This window comes from Rattus norvegicus, chromosome 13 (assembly GCF_036323735.1).
Source record: "Rattus norvegicus strain BN/NHsdMcwi chromosome 13, GRCr8, whole genome shotgun sequence".
Classification (NCBI taxonomy): Eukaryota; Metazoa; Chordata; class Mammalia; order Rodentia; family Muridae; genus Rattus; species Rattus norvegicus.
The window spans coordinates 80,996,652-81,021,967 of NC_086031.1; the positions used below are offsets into that span (position 1 = coordinate 80,996,652).

General features: G+C 38.5%; 1 protein-coding gene and 1 pseudogene across 1 annotated transcript in view; one reads left to right on the forward strand and one right to left on the reverse strand.

Annotated features, from left to right (window-relative positions):
* Positions 1-25,316, reverse strand: part of Mael (maelstrom spermatogenic transposon silencer) — a 39,584-nt gene that overhangs the window by 6,612 nt on the left and 7,656 nt on the right. The window contains exons 6-8 of the mRNA NM_001108857.1: positions 7,604-7,728; positions 6,880-6,934; positions 6,629-6,770 (exon numbers count right to left, since the gene is read on the reverse strand). Coding sequence (NP_001102327.1) covers positions 6,629-6,770; positions 6,880-6,934; positions 7,604-7,728 — 322 coding nt within the window. The remainder of the gene's footprint in view (positions 1-6,628; positions 6,771-6,879; positions 6,935-7,603; positions 7,729-25,316) is intronic.
* LOC134481527 (cold shock domain-containing protein E1-like) lies at positions 14,452-16,869 on the forward strand (annotated as a pseudogene).

The window sequence follows — 25,316 nt, forward strand, 5'->3', positions numbered from 1 at the left end:
CAAAGCCTATCAATGAAGTCTGCAGTGAGTCTTCTTGTCAGCCTCTGGAAGTGATCTCATCTACACACTGTGGGCTTATCGGATGCTTCACCGGACTCCCAGAATAGTCTAACTTCACTCTTCATGCTTTGTCATTCAGTTTCCATTCTTTCTCCCTAGATTTTAAGCAAGGTCTACACTGCTTTTTACCAATCTAAAACCACCTACTCCTGTCTCTACTGTCATAATCCTAGTACCAAGTCATTTATTGCCAGCTCATCCAATCATCATAGGCTCCATACCTTTCTTATTTCCTTTCAATGTATCTGCATAAAACCTTAGAGAGCGAATCAATTTTCTTTTCTACTTGGTAAAATTACTATTTCTAACAAGGTTCTCTTTATTTCCCTCTTGCTTTACCTCTTTCATAGTATGATTAGTCTTCTTGACCATTCATTTTATAGTCTTTTCCCCACACTTCTCAGTTGATTTCTTTAGCATTTATTACAACTAAAATGTTAATTTTCTTAGACTTATTTACTGCATGTATCTTTCCTATGTTAGCTTCATGAAGGCAGGGGTACATTAATTTTGCTATGTGCAGGAAAGATGTGCTGTAAGTTTTGTTTTGTTTTGTTCTGATGGGGTCCCGATCGGCCTGAACTCCCTATGTAGATCAGGATAGGCTTGCACTTGTAACAATCCTCCTGCCTCTGACTCTGCACGCCAGGGTTAGTGGTATGTGTCACTATGCCTGAGTCAGTATTTGTTGATTAAATAATGTCTGTGCTGTAGACTACAGACACTGTATGTTAACTCAAAGACAATTTGGCAAGAAACATTAGAACAGGACGGTTATTAAAATTTAAATAATATGCTCCTTACTACCTTATTACTTAAGTACTAAATTACATTAATATAAAACCTACCCCCTTTTCCTAGACTTTAAGATAATGTGTTATTGGTCATTTACTACCAACTCTGTTAGTAGGTCCTTAAGAGCAATGTTTACCATCAGTCCTCTGGACCTACACTAACATTGTCTAACCAGCTTCTATAGTTTATTAATCCTAAGAGCCCTCAAAACCTTTGAAGTGCTCAGTGACAGGCAGAGGCATATGGTTCCAGCTTTCTCACTAAGCTGGCTGCAGCACTATGTCACCAGTCTCTCTGAACCAACCCTATAGCACAGGCCTCCAAAAATGCCTTACAGTAAACTACCTTAAATACTGTTGAACCTATATTTACTAACGGAACCTAACACTATATTTCTTCTATTATAAAGACCTAACTGATGCTGGAATTCATCTTACACAGAAAGACAGTATACAGTTGCCATTAAAGGACATGGAATAATTACCATGGTCTAAGCTTACATAGTATAATTTTTTGAAAAAAAATTGTATTTTGGTTAAGGTTTAAGAATTTTAGTTTCGGGGCTGGGGATTTAGCTCAGTGGTAGAGCGCTTACCTAGGAAGCGCAAGGCCCTGGGTTCGGTCCCCAGCTCCGAAAAAAAAGAACCAAAAAAAAAAAAAAAAAAAAAGAAAGAAGAATTTTAGTTTCTGAAAACTTTTTATTGATCTCTTCTGGTAAGGTGAAAAGGCCAGAACAGAAATATGCACCAAAGGTCAACTGTTTGGAAAAAACTCCCAGAGAACACTAGAAATCTATTAAGAAACAAAGTGCTATTTTACCAATATTATCATTGGCACAGAGGATAATACTGAAAATACAGACTACAAATACTTCTGCTGTAGTTTTAGAAATACTTTGGCCAGTAACTGAAGCAACTGTATTGAGCCTATCACTTACATCACTTTACAGATCAACAAGAACAAGATGACAAAAAACAGTAAGCAAGATTCTACACTAACAGTACAGAGGACAGAACACTATAAACCCTATAAGAGAAAGGTTTATATTGCTATGGAGAAATTTATCAGTCTCTCATATCAAGTTTTTATCTTAACTGTGGAGTTCAGAAAAGGCTATAGGGAAGAAAGAAAAAAGAAAGATGACTACCTGAGACTAGATTTAAATCATCCCCACAGAGAGGAAGAGCACTCTAGATAAAAACTGACCTAAAAGACTTGGAAGAGCAAAGCCCCTGTCTGTTAGGGCACTGTGTAGGGGAGCCCTTAGACACTGGATGGTGGTGATGAGGAGCCCACCGAATAAACTTAAGATCCTGTATGACCAAATAAAAATGGAAAAGCGCTACCAGTTAGTCATTGTTAGTGAACCTGTATGTTGGTTGCTACACCGACAGAAGAGGGAGCTCTTGAACTGAACTTGTATTCTGTCAAAACCACTACCAAAGAGACAAAGGAAACAGCAGGCCTCATCCACAGAAAGCTATGAGAACATAAAGAAAATAAGAATTAATACAATTGTAATCCCCCCCAAAAGGAAATTCCAATGTAACCTCCTACATGCCGGGGCCAGTGAGGGGGAAACACCCTTATAGGGGATGGGGAGGGGATACGGGACTTATGGACAGGAAACCAAGAAAGGGAATAACATTTGAAATGTAAATAAAGAAATACATCCAATAAAAAAATAAAGTTTAAGCATAAAAAAAAAGAATTAAATGCTCTAACACAAGTATGTGAGGATATGGAATCTGAATAAGAAAAATTCAGAGCTATAAGCAATTTTAAAAATGAGAAAAAGTTGACTAGACCCAGAAATCAAAACAGGAAAAAAATCATAGGTTACAAATTGCCCAAAGAAACAGAGATTCACCTTGAAAGAGAAACTAGAAACCAGTAAACTGCCGTGAGAATAAATGATTAGAGTAAAAAAGAGAAAGTACTAAAGAGAAAGATACTATAGGAGCATATATTATAGGTTCCCTTAACAGAAATTAAGTGGGAGAAAAATTTCAACCTGAAAAAAAGCTATAGAAACAGATGCCAATTTGTGCATACTGAAATGGTTTATCAGACACCTCATAAAATGTACCTTAAATAACAAACCAAGAAGAGCTACCAATATGAAAGATGGCTAAACAGTAACATCTTTAAAGTCTCTAAGCTAAAAGCCCTGTGCATAGCTAAAGCTTTGCAAAAGGAATACATGACACAATGGAGTTATGTTTAGGAATTCGTGGACACAAAGTGTGACTGTGGAAATCTTAATCATGCAAAAAATCTAGAAAATACCTTTTAAGTCTCCTTTCAACTTACTATACACCAAGATTCACCAAACTTTTTAATGTACAGACACCTTTAAAAAGCAAACAGCTTAATGGACACAGAGTAAAACACTAGTCCCCAATAGATGCTATTTCAAGAGGACAGAGCTAATTGAAGAGTAAAAAATAAAATAAAATCTGCAGACATGGTACCACATGTGTCTACTCCCAGCACTCAGGAGGGTGAGGCAGAATGATTTACAGCTAAGATATTCCTGCCAAGGCCCAAATGCCACCAAAGGTCCTCAGCTTAGTGGTTCCTGGGAGGCGATAGATTTATATAGGAAGCAAGGTGTGGGGTATAGTGGTGCATACTTTAATTCTAGCACTTGGAGGCAGAGGCAGGTGGATTTTAAGTTTAAGGCCAGCCTGTTCAACACAACAAGTATAGGAAAGTATGTTTACACAGTAGTCCTTATGTTAAAAAGGAGGAAGGTGAGTGGGAGGCCTTCAGATAGTTGAGGCTAGTGTGTGCCTGCTAAAACACCTGTTTAACACCAATCTCCTCCTCTTTAATTTCCCAGTGTTGAGGTAGTAGAGTTCGCTTACTACACACTCTCAACTCTACGGCACTGCCTGAACAGTCACAAAACTGATCATGGACTTGAGCCTTCAAAATAAAAACCATCTCTTTCTTTATATGGGCTGATTATCTTGGGCATTAATTACAGTAATAGAAAACTGACTAACCAACAATCGATGTAGATCTTATGAATAGATTAAAGTCCTGCAACCCTAAAGAGAATGGAATATTCTTGTGTGTCCACAGGACAGTTCGTAAAATAGATTATATACTGTTATCAAAAAACATAAACATAAGTAATTACCAGTGGTTTTTTTTATATAACAATCAACAGAGTTTGGTCTTAATGCAAAGATCTGTAATTTGTAAGAAACAGAATCCAGAAAGACCTTTAATCTACTCATTTAAAAGGCTTACATTTACTTTATTAGGTTTGTTAGAGGATGAATTAAACAGTACTTATTCAAAATGACATTTCATAATCTATAGAATGTTACAAAACACCGAAAGCTTAGAAATAAAAGTTTTGAGGGTTCCTTCCTTGCAGACATCTCAAAACATTTAAAAATCTACTTTACACTATATAGTTCCCCAGAAATACACAAATTACTAAATAATGTTAGATTATGAAGCTTAAAATTTACAAAGGAAATGACCCTCATCAATGTACCAATATTAGACCTACAAACCTGTGTGAGAAACATAAATACATATTACAAAGACAGTGTTGATTTGAACAAAAGAAAAACAACTTTTGTCCTAGAACACAAGTCAACATTATAAAGAGTCAGTTCTCCCCAAGTCAATTTCTAAACCTTTGTAGGGTTTTAGTGAGGTGAGTGACACTTTGAATATGCACTGTTAGAAAAATGCTAGTGCTTTATACATTCAAAGGCTAATTAAACCAACAAAATGAGGTGGGACCAATATGGGATAGAAACAAGCACTATTGTGACTGGGTGAAAGAAAGAACTCAAGTAACTTTGAGAAAACACCTGTGACTCTATCCTCAGACTAAAGTCAATCAGAAATGAGTTCTGAACTGCCATGGTTCCACCAACACTGACAATTCTGTCAATGCACTCCAAGACTCAAACAGTAAGACACATATACTCAACAGATCTCTCATCTCAGCACCATGTGGGTCTAGCAGACAAACTGCTAATCCAAGGGATGACTGGAGCAGTGAAGGATGAAGCTGGACTGTACTACAAAGCAAGAAGTACTCAAGTGACCAGAGGCTGGGAAAAGACAGACCACTGCCTGAAGGCACCTCTTCAAGCCACACATGCTATTTATTAGAGCTTAAAAAACAAGCTCCATTACGTAGTGAACAAAAGCCTTTATTATAGAATTCTAAAGAATTCTGAAGAAACAACAAAAAAAATCACAATTTCACAAGCACGGGAGGAGCCCTTCCAACTAAATCATCACTGGATGCCAGAACTAGTATTTGACAATTTAAGGAATTTCATTACTCAAAAATACTTTAAATTATTTTTATTTGGAGATTGAACCTCAGGCCTTATATTATCTAGGCAACACTCTACTGCTGAGTTCATGCCAACCCATTATGAGGTAGGTACATGAAAGTGACTGATCAAAGGGAATTTCAACAGATCTAAGGCAACTAAGTTGTCAATCAGGAATGGGACAAACTGACACATGTCCAAGTGTGACATATGGAGAAGATGTATTTTTTTGTGGTATTTCTCCTAAAATGCATAATCTTAGCCTAGTCATGAAGAAACATAAGCCAACTCAAACTGAGAAACATAGACTAAGGATTGGGATCCTTAGCAGTGGTAGTCTATGCCTGCAATACTACCACTTGGGAGGCTGAAGCAGTAGGTTCATGAATTCCAGGTCAGCCCTAGTAACATACAGGCATACACATGACCAACAAATGTTCCAGAGCAAAGTTTTTGTAACAGACATCAAGCCCTTGCAACATGTGACTCAGGACTGAACTCTAGATACTGTTTTATCTAGAAAGAAATCATGGAAGGATTGGAACCAATGAACTTCAGCTTAGATAATAGGTCTTTGTGTCATTGGCAATATTCTGAATTTGATAATCATACCACTATAAGAGAAATGTTAATTCTTAGGGAATATTGGCATACTTAGATACAAAGAAGCAGTGATCAATTTACTCTCAAGTGGCTTAGAAAAAGTGTGTATGTATGTAGAGACAAATCATTATGACAATGTGTTAATATGTTAATTAAAGAAACTAAGAGAGTACTGTGCTTATTTTATTAATATTTTAACTTTTCAGTAAATCTAAGATTATTTCAAAATAAAAATAAACAATTATACATATGATGAAAACAATTTAATAAAAATAAAGTCAAAATAAATATAAAAGCATTCTTTTCATTAGTAGACAAATTCTAACTGGTAAAGACTAGTCAGGTTATTTGACAGTATTTTTGATTTTAGTATAAAACAGCAATGTATATTTCCATCAATTATTGTATGCTAATATTAAAAATAGCATTTAAGTTTTCCTAGGCTGGACAGCTGGCTCAGTAGTAAAGGGCAGTCTAGAGCCCTGGGCTTGGTCCCAGGAACAGAGGATCTGACACCTTCATCTGGCCTCCAGGATTATCAGGAACTCATTCGGTGTGTGCACAGGCCAACACTCATACACATAAAAATAGTTTTAGATGTTTATTAGGTTCTTTTTTTTTTTTTTTTTTTTTTTCGGAGCTGGGGACCGAACCCAAGGCCTTGCGCTTCCTAGGCAAGCGCTCTACCACTGAGCTAAATCCCCAACCCCTAGATGTTTATTAGATTTAACTAAAAAGTACTTACAAAAAGAAAACAAAACTACAAAACCTAAAACCTAGTTCAAACCTATTTTCTCAGAATGTAGCTCAGAAAAGTTATCAACATCAGCAAATTACAAAATCATTATCAATACCTCGTGTTGCTAGAATAGTCCCACATGGCCACATCTAGGAGGCTTCGAACCCAGGTTTTAGAGGGCTCCTTGAGGAATTTTTGCTGGTAGATTCCCACTACAAGGTCCTCTACAGTGAGAAGTTCTAGATCTTGCCTTATTTCTTCCATTAGTGAACAGAAAAACACAATTAGTGAATTTGGGCATTCAGAACACTCTGTCAAAACACAAGTATATATTGCAGTTCCTGCAATGACCCAGGTTCCACTCACCTGATGCCCGCTCCATACGCTTCAAACACCAGTTGACTCTGGCTCTGTCATCAGACTGCAGAAGGAAAAAATTACTGTTATTTTTCACCTATTTTCAGTTATTTTAATTAACAGTCCTTTCAAATTGAGGTGTGTGTAGGACAGATACTATCTGAAAACTATTAAAAAATTGCATACATTAGAAAAATCTACTGGTATTAACTGGCTATATACAGTAACATATGCAATGTTAATACAGTTTATGAAAAGTCAAATAAGACTTAGGGTAGGCCAATGAAGAAGTCAATGTTCAGATCATGTGATCTGGTCATGAGAATGTGCAGCAAGTTTAAGAACCAATTTTTGACCACTATCCTAGAGAATTTAGATAAAGCAAAGCCTTTTCTAAATATCACAAAAGGGGTAAAAAAATGTGACACAGACAGCTTTGAATAGAAAGTAATCTTGTGTAGCATGTAATCTTGTATGTATACAGAATGGAGTATCCGTTCATTGGACTAAAAAGATATTGCAGGTATTTCAAAAGGGATTTGAAAAAATTATACTCAACTTTTGTAGCCTCCAAAATTTAGGAATTTAAAGGCTCACTAACTTCACAGAAATTAGAACGTTTTAAAACATACAACTAACAAAAAAAAAAAAACCCTGAAATTCTTTTAGTATCTTTTTAAATCTTTTGGTGTCTAAAAGAGTAATCTTAAAAGAACTCCTTACTGGATATTACCTTGCAGTAAATAGGTGGCCAGTTCCCTGGGTTTGGGTGAATAAATTTATAGAGGTTTTGTAGCACAGTTGCTTGGTCATGCCCGAATTCAAAGTTTGAAATAGGAATTTTGTGACTAGAATCACCTGAGGGAAATAAGAGGTGGGAGGTCAACAACTGAGCTGAGGAAGATAAATGCTATCAAGTAAGTATGGAAATAGGATTACAGAAGGAGAGCAGTGGTAATTCACATGTCAGCATTTGTGCCAAGTCTGGTTCCCATTAGATACTTTACATGCTTAAAAAAAAAAACGTATGGCTACTCTAGAAGGTGGGAAATGCATATACAAATTAAGAAGAGACCACGAAGACTCCCAGAAATAATCAACAATGGACTCATTATTTGAACCCATGTTTCTTAATGACCAAGTCTACAGTGTCTGCATTATTCCCATGAGGCCCTTCAAAAATGTTTTGTTAAATAAGGCTGGAGTTCATAGTATATACTTCATAGTATAACTTTTTCATTTTCGTGTGCATATACATGTATATGTGTGTATACATGTATATGTGTATTTGTGTGTATGGATGTCTGTAGGAATGGGGGGTGCAACAAGACACGCATGCACATGCATGTGGAGACCTGAGAGTGCTACCAAGAAATATTTGATTTCTTCCCCCTTTTTCTTTTTTTTTTTTTTTTAAGATTTATTTAGATGGTTGTGAGCCACCATGTGGTTGCTGGGAATTGAACTCATGACCTCTGGAAGAGCAGTCGGGTGCTCTTAACCGCTGAGCCATCTCTCCAGCCCTTCTTCCCCCTTTTTCACTGAGGCAGGGCCTTTCACTCAAACCCAGAACTTGCTGGTATGGTTAGTCTCTGGGGATTCACTGTGTTCATCTGAGGTTGGAATCACAGACACTAGGCAAGTTCTGTGGATCTAAATTCTACCCCTCAGATTTGTGCCACAAGCACTTTAACAAGTGAGCAATTTCTCTAACCTTTTTCCCCATTAAAAACTGTTTACAATGTGTTATAAACATATGCACACGCCATGGCATGTGGAGTTCAGAGGACAACTTACAGAAGCTGATTTCTTACCATGTGGCTCTCAGGATTAAAATCAAGTATCAGGCTTAGCAACAATGCCATTATCCTCTGAATTATATTGCTGGCCCATGACTGCTTTTTTTTTTTTTTAAAGGTGTATAGGCTTGGAGTGAAGGCTAAGTGGTTAGTAGCACTGGCTGTTCTAGAGGACCCAGGTTCTAATCCCATCAGCCATACATTCTAACTCCAGTTCAGGGGACCCAGCTTTAATTAAGAATAGTCAAGCCAACCCCCTAAAAAACAAATTCCATCAGACCAATAAAAGAAAACAAGCAGAAGTATGATCTAAGAAGTACTACATACTGGGGAAAAACTAGATTGTGCACTGAATGATGTCAAACAAGTGGCTGTCTACAGGAGAAAACAACAAAATTAAATTGCCATTTCTCAATTCCAGATGGAGTAAGCATCAGACACACACACACACACACACACACACACACACACACACACACACACACACAGAGACACGAAGCACAGCAGTTTAGGGCAGATGGCTAACCTTCAGGTAGCAAAGAGCTATTTAGATTCACAGTTGATAAAAACTGAGTGACTTGCTACACTAAAACTCAACACTTGTGCTTATTAAAAGGCACTACACAGGGCTAGAGGTGCAGCTCAATGGTAGAGTACTTGCTTAGTATGTGCAATATCCAGGGTTTAGCACCTGGTACTGAAACTTTAAAAAGGGCTTCAGAGAGTGAATAGTGCAAGGCTCAAGTTGAGAAATGGCATTTTACACAATTTAACAATAAACAAACAGAAAAGTTCTATAATAAACACATAGAATGTGAGAAAAATAAGTAGATGGCTAAAAGATAATGTGCTTAAATAAAAGTACAGAAATGTATACATACATAGTAACCCTTTGTAACCTTTGACAGGGAGAGAAGACTGCCAATGGCACTTGTAATGTACTGCTCTCAGGTGACTGGCGGGTATGTTGCAGTTCATTAACAATCTACAATGTAAGTCAGGGTTGTAGTTTTTTGGATGAAGATGCATAAAAAGCTGCAGTATGGACTCAAAAGCTTTGATTCTTTTAAAGCAGAACTTCTCCCCTTTCACCTGGTCCTTTCTGCTGGGACAGACTGCTAGCTAGTCTGCTTTCTGAAAGACGCTATATTCTGAGGCTTCCCAGAGGATCTGCTGCACTCAGAACATTTGACATCGAATCCTGAAGCATACCAGAAGAACCACTGCACTCAAAACATTTGATCCCACATCCTGAGGCATCCTAGGAGATCTGCTGCACCCAGGGCATCCGACACCACAACTGGAGACATCCCAGGAGATCCACTGTACCTAGGACACCACAGCTTGAGGGCAGCCCAGGAGTTCCTCCTTACACAGGGCAACTGGGCAATTGACACCACAGTCTGAAGACCTCCCAGGGGCTCTGCAGCATACAGGGCAACTGACCCAAAAGACTGAAAGCCTTCCTGGACTGTGGCTGCACAAAAGGAAACAGAAACCATAGTCCTTTGACAATCCCCAACTACCTCAGAGAACAGCTTCACACAGGACAACAGTGTGAATGCTCTTCAGACCCAACAGTCTGAAGGCCTCCCAGGAGATCTACTGCAGCTAGGGCAACAAATCAGCAGCTTCTCCCTGAAGGCCCTCCAGTTGGAAGGCCCCACAGGAAGTCTGCTACAGCCAGTGCAGCAGGCCTACCAGGAGACCTGTTGCAACCCAGGGACAAAAGAGGCAGACTCCAAACAGAGTCACCCAGACCAGTAAACACCAGGGCTAACCAGATGGCCAGAGGCAAGTGCAAGAAAATAAGCAACAGAAGCCAATGTACACGGGCATCATCAGAACCCAGTTCTCCCACCAGAGCAAGACCTAAATACAACAACAAACCTGAAAATCAGGAAACTGACCTAAAATCCTATCTTATGAAGATAATAGAGTCCTTTAAGGAGGATATAAATAACTCCAAAAGAAATACAGGAAAACAAACAGGCAGAAGCCCTTAAAGAGGAAACAAATCCCTTAAATACAGGAAAGCACAATCAAACAGGTGAAGGAATTGCATAAAGTGGCCTAAAACCTAAAATTGGAAGTAGAAACAATAAAGAAAACACAAATAGAGCCAAACCAGAAAATGAAAACCTAGAAAGATAGAAATTACAGATGTAAATATTACTAAAAAGAGTACAAGTAATAGAAGAGAGAATCTCAGATGTAGAAGATACTGGAGAAGAGATTGACACAACAGTCAAAAAAATTCAAAACATCAAAAACTCCTAAGCTAAAACATCCAGGAAATTCAGGACACAATGAAAAGAGCAAATCTAAGAATTGGAATAGAGGAGAGTGAAGATTCCAAGCTCAAAGGAGCAGAAACCATCTTCAACAAAATCATAGAAGAAAACTTCTCCAATCTAAAGAAAGAAATGTCCATAAATATACAAGAAGCCTAAAGAACACCAAACAAATGGAACCAGAAAAGAAAATCATCTCATCATATAATAATCAAAACACTAAATGCACAGAACAAAGAAATCATATTAAAAGTTGCAAGGGAGGGGCTGGGGATTTAGCTCAGTGGTAGAGCGCTTACCTAGGAAGCGCAAGGCCCTGGGTTCGGTCCCCAGCTCCGAAAAAAAGAACCAAAGGGAAAAGGGCCAAGTAACATGCAAAGTCAGACCTATCAGAATTATACCAGACTTCTCACCAGAGACTATGAAAGCCAGAAGAGTCTGGTCAGAGGTCATGCAGACTCTAAGAGAACACAAATGCCAGCCCAGGCTAGTATACCCAGCAAAACTCTCAATCAACATAGATGGAGAAACCACAATATTCCAGGATAAAATCAAATTCAAACTATCTATCTACCAAACCAGCCCTACAGAGGATCCTAGAAGGAAAACTTCAATACAAAGAAGATACCTATACCAAAGAAAAGACAAGATATTAAGCCTCTTACAACAAAGCCGAAAGGAGAGCGCCATAAGCACATAAAGCTACCTACAAAAGCAAATATAACAGGAACTAACAGTCATCTATCTTTAATATCTCTCAATATTAATGAATTCAATTCATCTATAAAAAGACATAAGCTAACAAACAAAGATATGCAAACAAGATTCAGTATTTTACTGCATACAAGAAACACACCTCAATAACAAAGACAAACACTATCTTAGAGTAAAAGAATGGCTAAAGGTCTTCCAAGCAAATGGTCCCAAGAAACAAGCTGGAGTCACCATCCTAATATCCAATTAAAAGTCTTTCAACCAAAAGTTATCAAGCATGAAGAGGAAGGATACATCATATTCATTAAAGGGAAAATCCACAAAGGGAAAGTCTCAATACTGAACATCTATGCTCCAAATCCAAGGGCACCTACATTCATAAAAGAAACTTTACTAAAGCTCAAAACATACATTGGACCCTACACAATAATAATGGGAGACTTCAACATCCCACTCTCACCAATGAAGAGGTCACTGAAATAGAAACTAAACAGAGACACACAGTGAAACTAATAGAGGTTATGAACCAAATGGATTTAACAGATATCTACAGAACATTTCACTCTAAAACAAAAGAACATACCTTTTCAGCACATCATGGTACCTTCTTCAAAATCAACCATATAACTGGTCACAAAACAACCCTCAACCAATACAAGAAGATTGAAATAATAGCATGCATCTTATCAGACCACTATGGCCTAAAGCTGGTCTTTAATAACAGCAAAAGCAACAGAAAACCCACATACATGTGAACAACTCTCTGCTCAATGATAATTTGGTCAGGAATGAAAGAAAAAAAATTAAAGACTTCCTGGGACTTAATGAAAATGTTGACATATCGTACCCGAACTTATGGGACACAACAAAAGCTGTGCTAAGAGGAAAAATCACAGCAATAAGTGCACTGGTAAAGAAATTGGAGAGATCTTACACTACCAATGTAACAGCACACTTGAGTGCTCCGGAACAGAAAGAAGCAAACTCACCCAAGAGTAGACTGCAGGAAATAGTCAAACTCAGGGCTGAAATCAACCAACCAACCAACCAAAGAGAACAATACAAAGAATCAGCAAAACCAAAGACTGATTCTTTGAGAGAATCAACAAGATAGTTAAACCCCTACTCAAACTAACTAAAGGGCCCGGAGGCAGCATCCAAATTCACAAAATTAGACATGAAAAGGAGAGAGAACAACAGAAACTGAGAAAATTTTTTAAAAAATTATCAGATTCTACTATAAAAGCCTATACTCAACAGAACTGGAAAATCTAGATGAGATGGATAGTTTTCTAGATAGCTACTACATACCAAAATAAATCAAGAGCAGGTAAACTTTCTAAACAGGCCCATATTCCATAAGGAAATAGAAGAAGTCATTAAAAACCTCCCAACCAAAAGAAGCCCAGGGCCAGATGGATTTAGTTCAGAATTCTACCAGACCTTCAGAGAAGACCTGATACCAACATTCCTCAAACTATTCCATAAAATAGAAGTAGAAGGAACACTACCTAATTCATTCTATGAAGCCACAGTTACTCTGATGCCTAAACCGCACAAGAATCCAGCAAAAAAAGAGAACCTCAGACCAATCTCCTTATGAATATTGGTGCAAAAATACTCAATCAAATTTTTGCAAACCGAATTCAAGAACACATTGAAACCATCATTCACCACGATCAAGTAGGCTTCATCCCAGGGATGCAAGGTTGGTTAAATATACAAAAATTCATTAACATAATCTACCATATAAACAAACTCAAGGAAAAAAGATCATATGATCATCTTAGATGCAGAAAAAGCATTTGACAAAATGCAACACCCCTTTTATGTTAGAAGTACTGGAGAGATCAGGAATTCAAAAGCGATTTACTGTAAACCAACAGCCAGTATCAAATTAAATGGAGATATTTGAAGCTATCCCACTAAAATTGGGAACAAGGATGCCCATGCTCCTCATATCTATTCAATAGAGTTCTCAAAGTGCTAGCTAGAACAATAAGACAACAAAAAGAGATCAAGGGGATACTAATTGGCAAAGAAATAAAGGTATCACTATTTGCAAATGACATGACAGTATACATAAGGGACCCAAAAATTCTACCAAAGAACTTCTTTAGCTGATAAACAACTTCAGCAAAGTGGCTGAATATAAAATTAACTCCAATAAATCAGTAAACTTCCTTTATACAAATGATAAACAGGCTGAGAAAGAAATTAGGGAAACAACTCCCTTCACAATAGGCACAGATAATATAAAATATCTTGGGGTAACTCTAACCAAACATGTGAAAGATCTTTATGATAAGAACTTCAAGTCTCGGCAAGAGAAGTGACATATATTCCTATGTACCGGGCTGTGCTGCTTATGGTGGTGCTGGAGAGGGGGCACTGAGCTGTTGGGTATGAAGTGTAATGGAACAGACTTTACCACCTGAAACTGCTGCTTCAAGTTCAAATCAGGCAAGCAACAGACCCGCAACAACCAAAGAAAAGTACACAAGTTGAAGACACAACACTTGCTCTGAAACAAGAAGTTTGTGCCTACTCAACAGCTTTGAAAGAGCACTTCCCAACACTGCTAGTAGTCTTTGTTTTCTTCAGTGCTGTACTGTGAGATTGCCCAGTGCAGCAGCAGTTGTATTCTTTATTAGCTTGGTAGATCATTTCCTCTCACTTTTTTTTTAAATACTAGCAACTTTGTTTTGTGATGAAAACAAAAGTAGGGTCAGCAAATACTACTGAAAAGTGCAATATTTGATTATCACTGCAAGATGAGCTTTGATCCAAACCTTCTCCACAACGGACACAATAGGTACCCAATGTTACTTCGGCAGCACTCCATGAGACTGGGGTTATTGAAAAACTGTTGACCTCTTACAGATTTATTCAGTGTTCAGAATGGCAAGCTAGACTTTTCTTCTACTGTTCACAATATAATGGCAACCGCCAGGACTTAAAAGTAGGAGACGTGGAATTTGAAGTATCATCTGACCAGAGGACTGGGAAACCTATTGCTATTAAATTGGTTAAGATAAAACCAGAAATACATCCTGAAGAACCAGTGAATGGACAAGTTGTGTGTACTGTTCCTCACAACTTAGTAATCTCCAGCTGCCTTGGGTCAGAGTCTAACAGGGAGTGTATGCTATGAACATAATGGGGAAGTGTTTTATCTGACTTACACCTCTGAAGACGTGGAAGGGAACGTGAAGCTGGAAACTGGAGATAAAATTAACTTTAATTAGAACAATAAACACATTGGTACTGTAAGTGCTCATAACATTATGCTTTTGAAAAAGAAACAAGCTTGCTATCAAGAAGTAGTCTGTGCCATGAAGGAGGTGTTTGGCTTTATTGAAAGAGGTGCTGTTGTAAAAGAGATATCTTTTACTGTAGTGAATTTAAAGGTGATCTAGAAATGAATTTAAAGGTGATCTAGAAACCCTGCATCCTGGAGATGAAGTTGAATTCACAACCAAGGAAAGAAATGGTAAAGAAGTTGCAACAGATGTCAGACTATTGCCTCAAGGAACAGTCATTTTTGAAGATATCAGCATTGAACATTTTGAAGGAACTGTATCCAAAGTTATCCCAAAAGTACCCAATAAAAACCAGAATGACCCATTGCCAGGACAAATCAAAGTTGACTTTGTGATTCCTAAAGAACTTCCCTTTGGAGACAAAGGCACAAAATCCAAAGTGACCCCGTTGGAAGGTGACCATGTTAGGTTTAATATTTCAACAGACTGACGTGACAAATGAGAATGAGCAACCAACATAGAGGTTCTATCAAATACATTTCAGTTCACTGATGAGTTCAGAGACATGGTGTTGATTTCATTAAGTGTGTGGACTGTGATGCTCGTATGTTCCTCCACCTCAGTGAGATTCTTGATGGGAACCAGCTCCACATTGCACATGAAGTAGAGTTTAACTGTGGTCCCTGATTTGCTCTCTGCCCAAAGAAATCATGCTATTAGAATTAAAAAAACTTTCCAAGGGCATGGTTTCATTCCATTCCCATTCAGATCATTTTTTGAGCACCAAAGAAAAAGAAGCCACTTTTTCCAATCCCAAAACTCCAAGCCCAAATAAAGGCAAAGACAAGGAGGCAGAAGATGGCATTATTGTTTATGGTGACTGTGTGGTGAAGCTATTGTTTTTCAAGCCAAGGATGTGGAAGGATCTACTTCTCCTCAAATAGGTAAGGTTGAATTTAGTATTAATGACAAACAGAGGTCATTCTAACTCCAAAAGGCTCTTGGGTTATGCGGCAACTCTGAAAGATAATTCTGACTTTATTTAAACAGCTAGCCATGTTAAGGAGATATTTTTCCATTATATTGAGTTCTCTGGTGGTGTTGATAGCCTGAACTGGAAGACATGGTTGAATACAGCTTGTCCAAAGGCAAAGGTGATAAGGTCAGTGCTGAGAAAGTAAACTCATTCAGTGAATGGCAGTACTGAGGGAACTAATCCAACCATCTACTCTATGTCCTATGAGAGGTGTTGATCCAACACAGACTGAGTACCAAGGAATGACTGAGATTGTGGAGGAGGGGGATATGAAAGGTGAAGTGCATCCTTTTGGCATAGTTGGGATTGCTAACAAAGGGGATTGCCTACAGAAAGGGGAGAATGTCAAGTTCTAGTTGTGTACTTGGTCAAAATGCACAAATTATGGCCTACAACATCATACCCCTTTGTAGGGCTACTGTGGAGTGTGTGAAAGATCAGTTTGGCTTTATTAAGTAGGAGATAGCAAGCTCTCTTTTCATGTGAAAGAAGTTCAGGATGACATTGAGTACAGGTGGAATTCTCAGTGGTCCTTAATCAGCGCACTGGGAAATGCAGCGCATGGAATGTTTGGCAGGTCTGTGACGGCCCCAAAGCTGATGCAGCTTCCTCAACCTGATCAGTTGGTCAACTGCTTAAAGAACATCACCTTAGATGATGTCAATGCTCCATGTCTAATGATTCTTCATCAGCTAAGATAACTCAATGGGATTTGGTGCAGAAAGAAAGATCCATCAAGCTGGTGTCATTGACTAACCATGTCTACAAAGCACATGATTAATCTACTATGGTCAAGTTGGGGGGATTCTGGTGAAGGGTTCTAAATATCTTCCTCTTCATCTCTCCAAAAATCTGGAATACTTATTCTATTGAGCTGTAACACCAGTTTTAACACCTTCTTTGTGTTATATTTAAAGAAAAAAGAAATTTAAGAAACCATTTTAAAATTATGCATAGTTGCAGCCTGGAAAACGTTAAGGTGGCACCTTTAGTGTCAATCTAGGAGCTTTATTTGATGCATTTAGTACAACTGGTAATTGCAAATTCCACTTGGCCTGTGTAAGTGAACAAACAAACTGTTACATTGTTGGCCTATGAAATTCTGCACTCTAGCCAGTGTATACACTCTACCTTCATTACTAACACTCAGATGCACTCTTTTCCTTTTCTTCCCATTCATTATGCTTTAATTATGAGAACCATATGAAGGTAGAATGTATTACTTTTAAAAATTGCAAAAATTTATATAGTAAATGATTTTCTTAAGTTGATGGCCAAATGTTAAAATGTTATTTTCGTATCATTTATCATCTTGTCACAATCCACTTAACGAAGTTTGATTACATTTCAGTGAAAATTATCTTCCAGAATAGTTTTTCTTCTTCTTCTTCTTGGGATGGGGGGGGGGGTAAATAACTTTACTATTAGTATGTATGGTGCAGAATTTCATGCAAATGAAGTGTGACATTAGAGTGAGAATTTAAACATATTTAAACTAAAGACGAATGCACAAAACTGCTGCTGCTTAGATCACTGCAGCTTCTAGGACCCAGTTTCTTTTACTGATTTAAAAACAAAATGAAAAAAAAAACATTGAAATGAATCCTGATTTTTTCTGAAGTAGCCCCCTGGTTCCAGTGCCCTGTTGAATATAGGCACTTGATCCTTGGTGCAACTTCTGTTCCACTTTGTGTCACGGGAATGGATTGGCCTGATTTCTTGGCATTTCTCTTGAATTGGCCCCAAACAGGGTCCCTGGACAGTGGACTGAAGGCTTTTGTCTAAAGGTGACGAGGGTCAGCTCAGGGGTTCTGGGGGAGGGCGTTTTCATCTTCCCCCTTGGCACTTGAGGTTTTGAACTCTGGGTAAAAAGGCCGTTTAAGCTTTGCAAACACAAAACATTTTTGCTTTCTCTGGTTTCATGTTAATGGCAAAAGAATGGGAGCGAAAAGTTTTACTGATATTTGGAAAAAAAAAAACAAAAAACAAAAAAAGAACTTCAAGTCTCTCAGGAAAGAAATCGAAGATGATCTCAGAAAATGGAAAGAGCTCCCATGTTTATGAATTGGCAGAATTAACATAGTAAAAATGGACATCGTATGATGAAAGTCAGTCTACAGATTCAATGCAATCCCCATCAAAATCCCAACACAATTCTTCAAAGACATAATAAAAAGAACAAGTCTCAAATTCATCTAGAAAGGCAAAAAACCCAGAATAGCGAAAACAATTCTTAACAATAGAAGAATGGCTGGGGGAATCCCTCACCTCAAGCTCTACTACAGAGCAATAGCGATAAAAACAACATGGTATTGGTACAGAGACAGGTTGATCAATGGAATAGAGTTGAAGACCCAAGATATAAAACCACACATACACACTCACTTGATCTTTGACAAAGAAGCCAAAAATATACAATGAAAAAAAGAAAGCATCTTCAATAAATGGTGCTAGTCTAACTGGCTGTCTGTATGTAGAAAAATGAAAATAGACCCATTGTCACCATGCACAAAGCTCACATCTAAGTAGATCAAGGGCCTCAACATACAACTAGATACACTGAATCCAATAGAAGAGAAAGTGGGAAAGAGCCTTGATTCATTGGCACAGGGGGGAAATTTCCTAAACAGAGCTCCAAAGGCTCAGGCTCTGAGATCAAGAATTGATAAATGGGACCTCATGAAACTGAAAAGTGTCTGTAAGTCATGGGACACAGTCAATAAGACAAATCAGCATCCTATAGATTGGAAAAAAAATCTTCACTTACCTCATGTCTGATATAGATAGAGGACTAATATCCAAAATATGTAAATAACTCAAGAAGATAACCACCAAAAAACCAAACAACCCAATTAAAAAATGGGGTAAAGGCACCTAAATCCTGTGGGGGAAGAGAGCTGGACCCTCAGAAGTACGGACAATCCTGAGAATTCAGAGACAACTACTTTCTGCCCACATTCCTGACACGAGAGGAAATCGCCTAGTGCCATCTGTGCCCTCTGGGCACAGAGACCTAGGAGCAGTCAGGGGCAGGAACCTTGAGGTTTCTGCCTGCACGGATAGCTGTAAGCCAGTTGCCAGGAGCACCTACACATCTGAGATGTGTAGACCAACGCTTCTACCCCAAGCAACCAGCCTGGAGACTTCAGGACACACAAAACCAGGAGCAGCTCTCTATTTCCAGATCCGGCTGAAAGAAAAGTTTACAGGAGTGCTGACAAACAGACCTACAGGAGGGTCAAGCCACTGTCAGAGACAGCAAGACAAGGTAACACCAGAGACAACCTGAGGGTGAGAGGCAAGCGTAGGAACCTAAGCAACAGAAGACTACTTGGCATCAACAGAGCCTAGTTGTCCCACCAAAGCAAATACTGGATTATCTAAACACGCCGGAAAAGCAAGATTTGGATTTAAAATCAAATTTTATGATGGAGGACTTTAAGAGGGATATAAATAACTCCCTTAAAGAAATACAGGACAATACAAGTAAACAAGTAGAAGCCCTTAAAGAGGAAACACAAAAATCCCTTAAAGAATTATAGGAAAACACAACTAAACAAGTGAAGGAATTGAACAAAACCATCCAGGATTTAAAAATGGAAATAGAAACAATAAAGAAAGTGCAATGTAGATAGAAAACCTAGGGAATAGATCAGAAGCATCACCAACAGAATAGAACAGATAGAAGAGAGAATCTCAGGGGCAGAAAATACCATAGAAAACATCAATACAAACATTTAGGAACATTTAGCCCAAAACATTTAGGAAATCCAGGACACAATGAGAAGATCAAACCTAAGGATAATAGGTACAGAAGAGAGTGAAGATTCCCAACTCAAAGGATCAGTAAATATCTTCAACAAAATCATAGACAAAAAAAAACTTCCCTAACGTAAAGAAAGAGAGGCCCATACACATACAAGAAGCCTACAGAACTCCAAATAGATTGGACCAGAAAAGAAATTCCTCCCATTATATAATAGTCAAAATACCAAATGCATAAAACAAGGAATTTTAAAAGCAGTAAGGGAAAAGGGTCAAGTAACATATAAAGGTAGACCTATCAGAATCACACCAGACTTCTCACCAGAGACTATGAAAGCCAGATGATCTTGGACAGATTTCATACAGACCCTAAGAGAACACAAATGCCAGCATCAACCAGGTTACTGTATCCTGCAAAACTCTCAATCAACATATATGGAGAAACCAAGACATTCCATGACAAAACCAAATTTGCACAACATGTTTCTACAAATCCAGCCCTACAAAGGATTACAGATGAAAAACTCCAACACAAGGGAAACTACACCTTAAAAAATATCTCTTAACATCAATGGACTCAATTCCCCAATAAAAAGACATAGACTAACAGACTGGATATGTAAAGAGGACCCAGAATTTTGCTGCCTACAGGAAACACACCTCAGAGACAAAGACAGACACTACCTCAGAGTAAAAGGCTGGAAAACAACTTTCCAAGCAAATGGTCTGAGGAAACAAGCTGGAGTAGCCATTCTAACACTTAATAAAATTGATTTTAAACCAAAAGTTATCAAAAAAGATAAGGACACTTCATATTTATCAAAGGAAAAATCCACCAAGATGAACTCTCAATCCTAAATATTTATGCTCGAAATGCAATGACACCTAACATTCATAATAGAAATCTTACTAAAGCTCAAAGCACTCATTGCACCTCACACAATAATAGTTGGAGATTTCAACACCCCACTGTCATCAATGGACAGATCATGGAAACAGAAATTAAACAGAGACATAGAGAAACTAACAGAAAGTATGAACCAAATGGACTTAATAGATATTTATAAAACATCTCATCCTAAAACAAAAGAATATACTTTCTTCTCAGCATCTCATAGTACCTTCTCCAATACTGACCATATAATCAGTCACAAAACAGGCCTCAACAGATACAAGAAGATTGAAGTAATCCCATGCATCCTATCAGATCACCATGGACTAAGGCTGGTCTTCAATAACAACAAAAAACGACAGAAAGCCCACATATACATGGAAGTTGAACAATGGTCTACTCAATGATAACTTGGGTCAAGGAAGAAATAAAGAAATTTAAGACTTTTTAGAATTTAATGAAAATGAAGGCACAACATACACAAACTTATGGGACACATGAAAGTGGTTCTAAGAGGAAAACTCATAGCTCTGAGTGCCTCCAAAAAGAAACAGGAAAGATCATCCATCAACAGCTTGACAGCACACCTAAAAGCTCTAGAACAAAAAGAAGCAAACACACACAAGAGGAGTAGAAGGCAGGAAATAACCAAACTCAGGGCTGAAATCAACCAAGTAGAAACAAAAAGGACTATACAAAGAATCAACAAAACAAGGAGCTGGTTCTTTGAGAAAAATCAACAAGATAGATAAACCCTGAGCCAGAGTAATCAGAGGGCCACAGAGTGTATCAAAATTAACAAAATCAGAAATGAAAAGGGAGGTATAACAACAGAATCTGAGGGAATTAAAAATATCATTAGATCCTACTACAAAAACCTATACTCAACAAAATTTGGAGGAAATGGACAATTTTCTAGATAAATACTAGACACCAAAGTTGACTCAGGATCAGATAAACCATGTAAACAACTCCATTAACTCCTAAAGAAATAGAAACAGTTATTAAAAGTCTCCAAACCAAAAAGAGCCCAGGATCAGAAGGGTTTAATGCAGAATTCTGTCAGACCTTCGTAGAAGACCTCATACCAATACTGTCCGAACTATTCCACAAAATAAAAACAGACAGAGCACTACCCAATTCCTTCTATGAAGCCATAATTACACTTATACCTAAACCACACAAAGACCCAACAAAGAAAGAAAACTTCCGACCAATTTCCCTTAAGAATATTGATGCAAAAATATTCAATAAAATTCTCACAAACTGAATCCAAGAACACATCAAAACAATCATCCATCATGATCAAGTAGATTTTATCCTAGGGATGCAGGGGTGGTTCAATATACAGAAATCCATCAACATAATCCTCTATGTAATGAAACTCAAGGAAAAAAATGTCATGATCATCTCATTAGATGCTGAGAAAGCATTTGACAAAATTCAACACCCCTTCATATTAAAAGTCTTGGAAAGACCAGGAATTCAAGGCCCATACCTAAACATAGTAAAAGCAATGAACAGCAAACCAGTAGCCAACATCAAACTAAATGGAGAAAAACTTGAAGCAATCCCACTAAAATCAGGGACTAGACAAGGCTGCCCACTCTCTCCCTTCTTAGTCATTATAACACTCAAAGTCCTAGCCAGAGCAATCAGACAACAAAAGGAGGCCAAAGGGATACAAACGGGAAAAGAAGAAGTCAAAATATCACTCTTTGCAGATGATATGATAGTATACTTAAGTGACCCCAAAATTTCCACCAGAGAACTACTAAGCCTATAAACAACTTCAGCAAAGTGGCTGGGTATAATATTAACGCAAACAAATCAGTAGCCTTTCTCTACTCAAAGTATAAACAGGCTGAGAAAGAAATTAGGGAAATGACACCCTTCACAATAGTCCCAAATAATATAAAATACCTTGGTGTAACTCTAACCAAGTAAGTGAAAGATCTGTATGACAAGAACTTCAAGTCTTTGACGAAAGAAATTGAAGATCTCAGAAGATGGAAAGACCTCTCATGCTCATGGATTGGCAAGATTAATATAGTAAAAATGGCCATTTTGCCAAAGGCAATCTATAGATTCAATGCAATCTCCATCAAAATTCCAACTCAATTCTTCATAGAGTTAGAAAGAACAATTTCCAAATTCATTTGGAATAACAAAAAACCCAGGACAGCGAAAACTATCCTCAACAATAAAAGAAGCTGTAAAGAACCCAGATGCCCTTTAACAGAATACAGAAAATATGGTACATTACACAATGGAACACTACTCAGCTATCAAAAACAATGACTTCATGAAATTCATAGGCAAATGGATTGAACTAGAAATTATCATCCTGAGGTAATCCAATCATGGAAAAACACACATGGTATGCACTCACTGATAAGTGAATATTAGCCCAAAAGCTTGAATTACAAGATACAATCCACAGACCACAAGAAGCTCAAGAAGGACAATGACCAAAGTACAGATGCTTCACTCCTTCTTAAAAGGGGCAACAAAAATATTCATAGAAGGGGATATGGAGGCAAAATTTGGAGACCAAAGGAACAGCCATTCAGAGCCTGCCTATATGGGTATATGGCCCATATATATATCTACAGCCACCAAAACTAGATAAGGTTAATGAAGCCAAGAAGTGCATGCTGACAGGAGCTGGATATAGCTGTCTCCTGAGAGGCACAGCCAGAGGATGTCAAATACAGAGGCAAATGCTAGCAGCAACCCACTGAACTGAGAATAGGATCACCACTGGAGGAATCAGAGAAAGGATTGAAAGAGCCGAAATGGCTTGCAACCCCATAAGAACAACAATGCTAACCAACCAGAGCTCCCAGGGACTAAACCACTATCGAAGGATTATACATGGACTGACCCATGACTCTAGATGCTATGTAGCAAAGGATGGCCTTGTTGGGCACCAATGTAAGGAGAACCCCTTGGTCCTGCCAAGGTTTGACCCCCCACCCAGTGTAGGGGAATGTTGGGGGGGGGGCAGGAACGGGGTTGGATGGGGAAGGGAACACCCTTAAATAAGGGGAGGGAGATGGGATGGGGGCTTATGTCCAGGAAACCAGGAAAGGGAATAACATTTGAAATGTAAATAAAAAATCCAATAAGTAGAAAAGAAAAAGAACTGCCACTCCATCTTGGTCTTTGGGAGGTTAAGGGGGGAAGAGCAGGGGTTTGGGATCAAATGTAACACAAATAAATCCATTATTGGGAAAATAAAAAAAGGGGGGCATAGAACTAAACCAAGAATTTCAAAAGAGGAATCTCAAATGGCTGACAAACACCTAAAGAAATGTTCAAAGTCCTTAGTGATCAGAGAAATGCAAATCAAAACAACCCTAAGATTCCACTTTATACCAGTCAGAATGGCTGAGATCAAAACCTCAGGTGATAACACATGTTGGTGAGGTTGTGGAGAAAGAGGAACACTCCTCCATTGCTGGTCGGATTGCAACTGGTACAATCATTCTGAAAATCAATTTGGAGGTTCCTCATAAAATTGGAAAATGACCTACCTAAAGACCCAGAAATACCACTCTTGGGAATATACCCAAAAGATGCCCCACCATGCCACAGGGGCATGTGTTCCACTATGGTCATAGCAACCTTATTTGTGATAGCCAGAAGTTGGAAACAACCCACATGTGCCACAACAGAAGAATGGAAACAGAAAATGTGGTTCATTTACACAATGGAATACTACTTAGCTATTAAGAATGAGGCCTTCCTGAGTTTTACAGAGAAATAGATGGAACCAGAAAATATTATCCTGAGTGAGTTAATTCAGACTCACCCAATAGCACATGCATGGTATGTTCTTTCTAATAAGTGGATATTAGCCCCCCCCCCCAAATGAGAGATACAGTCTACAGAACTCAAAAAGGCCAACAAGCTGAAGGGCCCAATTGAGGATACCTCAGTCCCACTTGGGAGAAGAATGCAACCACAAGGGGGGGCAGGGAGACAGGGAGGGATAGGAGAGGGAAAGGGAATGAGGGTGAGTGGGAGAGGGGAACATGATCTGGTATTAGGTAGTGGGGGGAGGACTGAAGACCTGAGGGCCAGAGGAAAAAATGGAAACATGCTACCGTGGGAGGAAGGAGGTTGGGAGGATGTTCTAGAATGTACCAGAGGCCTGGGAAGTGAAAGATCCTCGGGACTCAAATGGGGGGGGCATAGATGAGATGCCCTACAGTGGGGAGAGGGAACTTGTAGAGCTCACCTCCAGCAGAAAAACAGGGCATCAAGTGAGGGATGGGGTTGCTATTCCACAGTCAAAACTCTGACCTATAATTCTTCCTGTCTGAAAAAAATACAGAGATAGAAATGGAGACGAACCTGAGGAAAAGAAGGTCTAGCAACAGGCCCAAAGTGGGATCCATCTCAAGGGGAGGCTCCACAACCTAACACCATTACTGAAGCTATGGTGCGCTCACAAAAAAGGACCTATCATGACTGCCCTCCAAAAGACCCAACGAACAGCTGAAGGAGTCTGATGCAGATATGTGCACCCAACCAATGAACAGAAGCTGCTGACCCTTGTAGTTGAAATAGGGAAAAGCTAGAGGAAGCTGAGGAGGAGGGCAACCCTGTAGGAGGACCAGCAGTCTCAATTAACCCCCTGATCTCGCAGACACTGGATCACCAACCAGGCAGCAT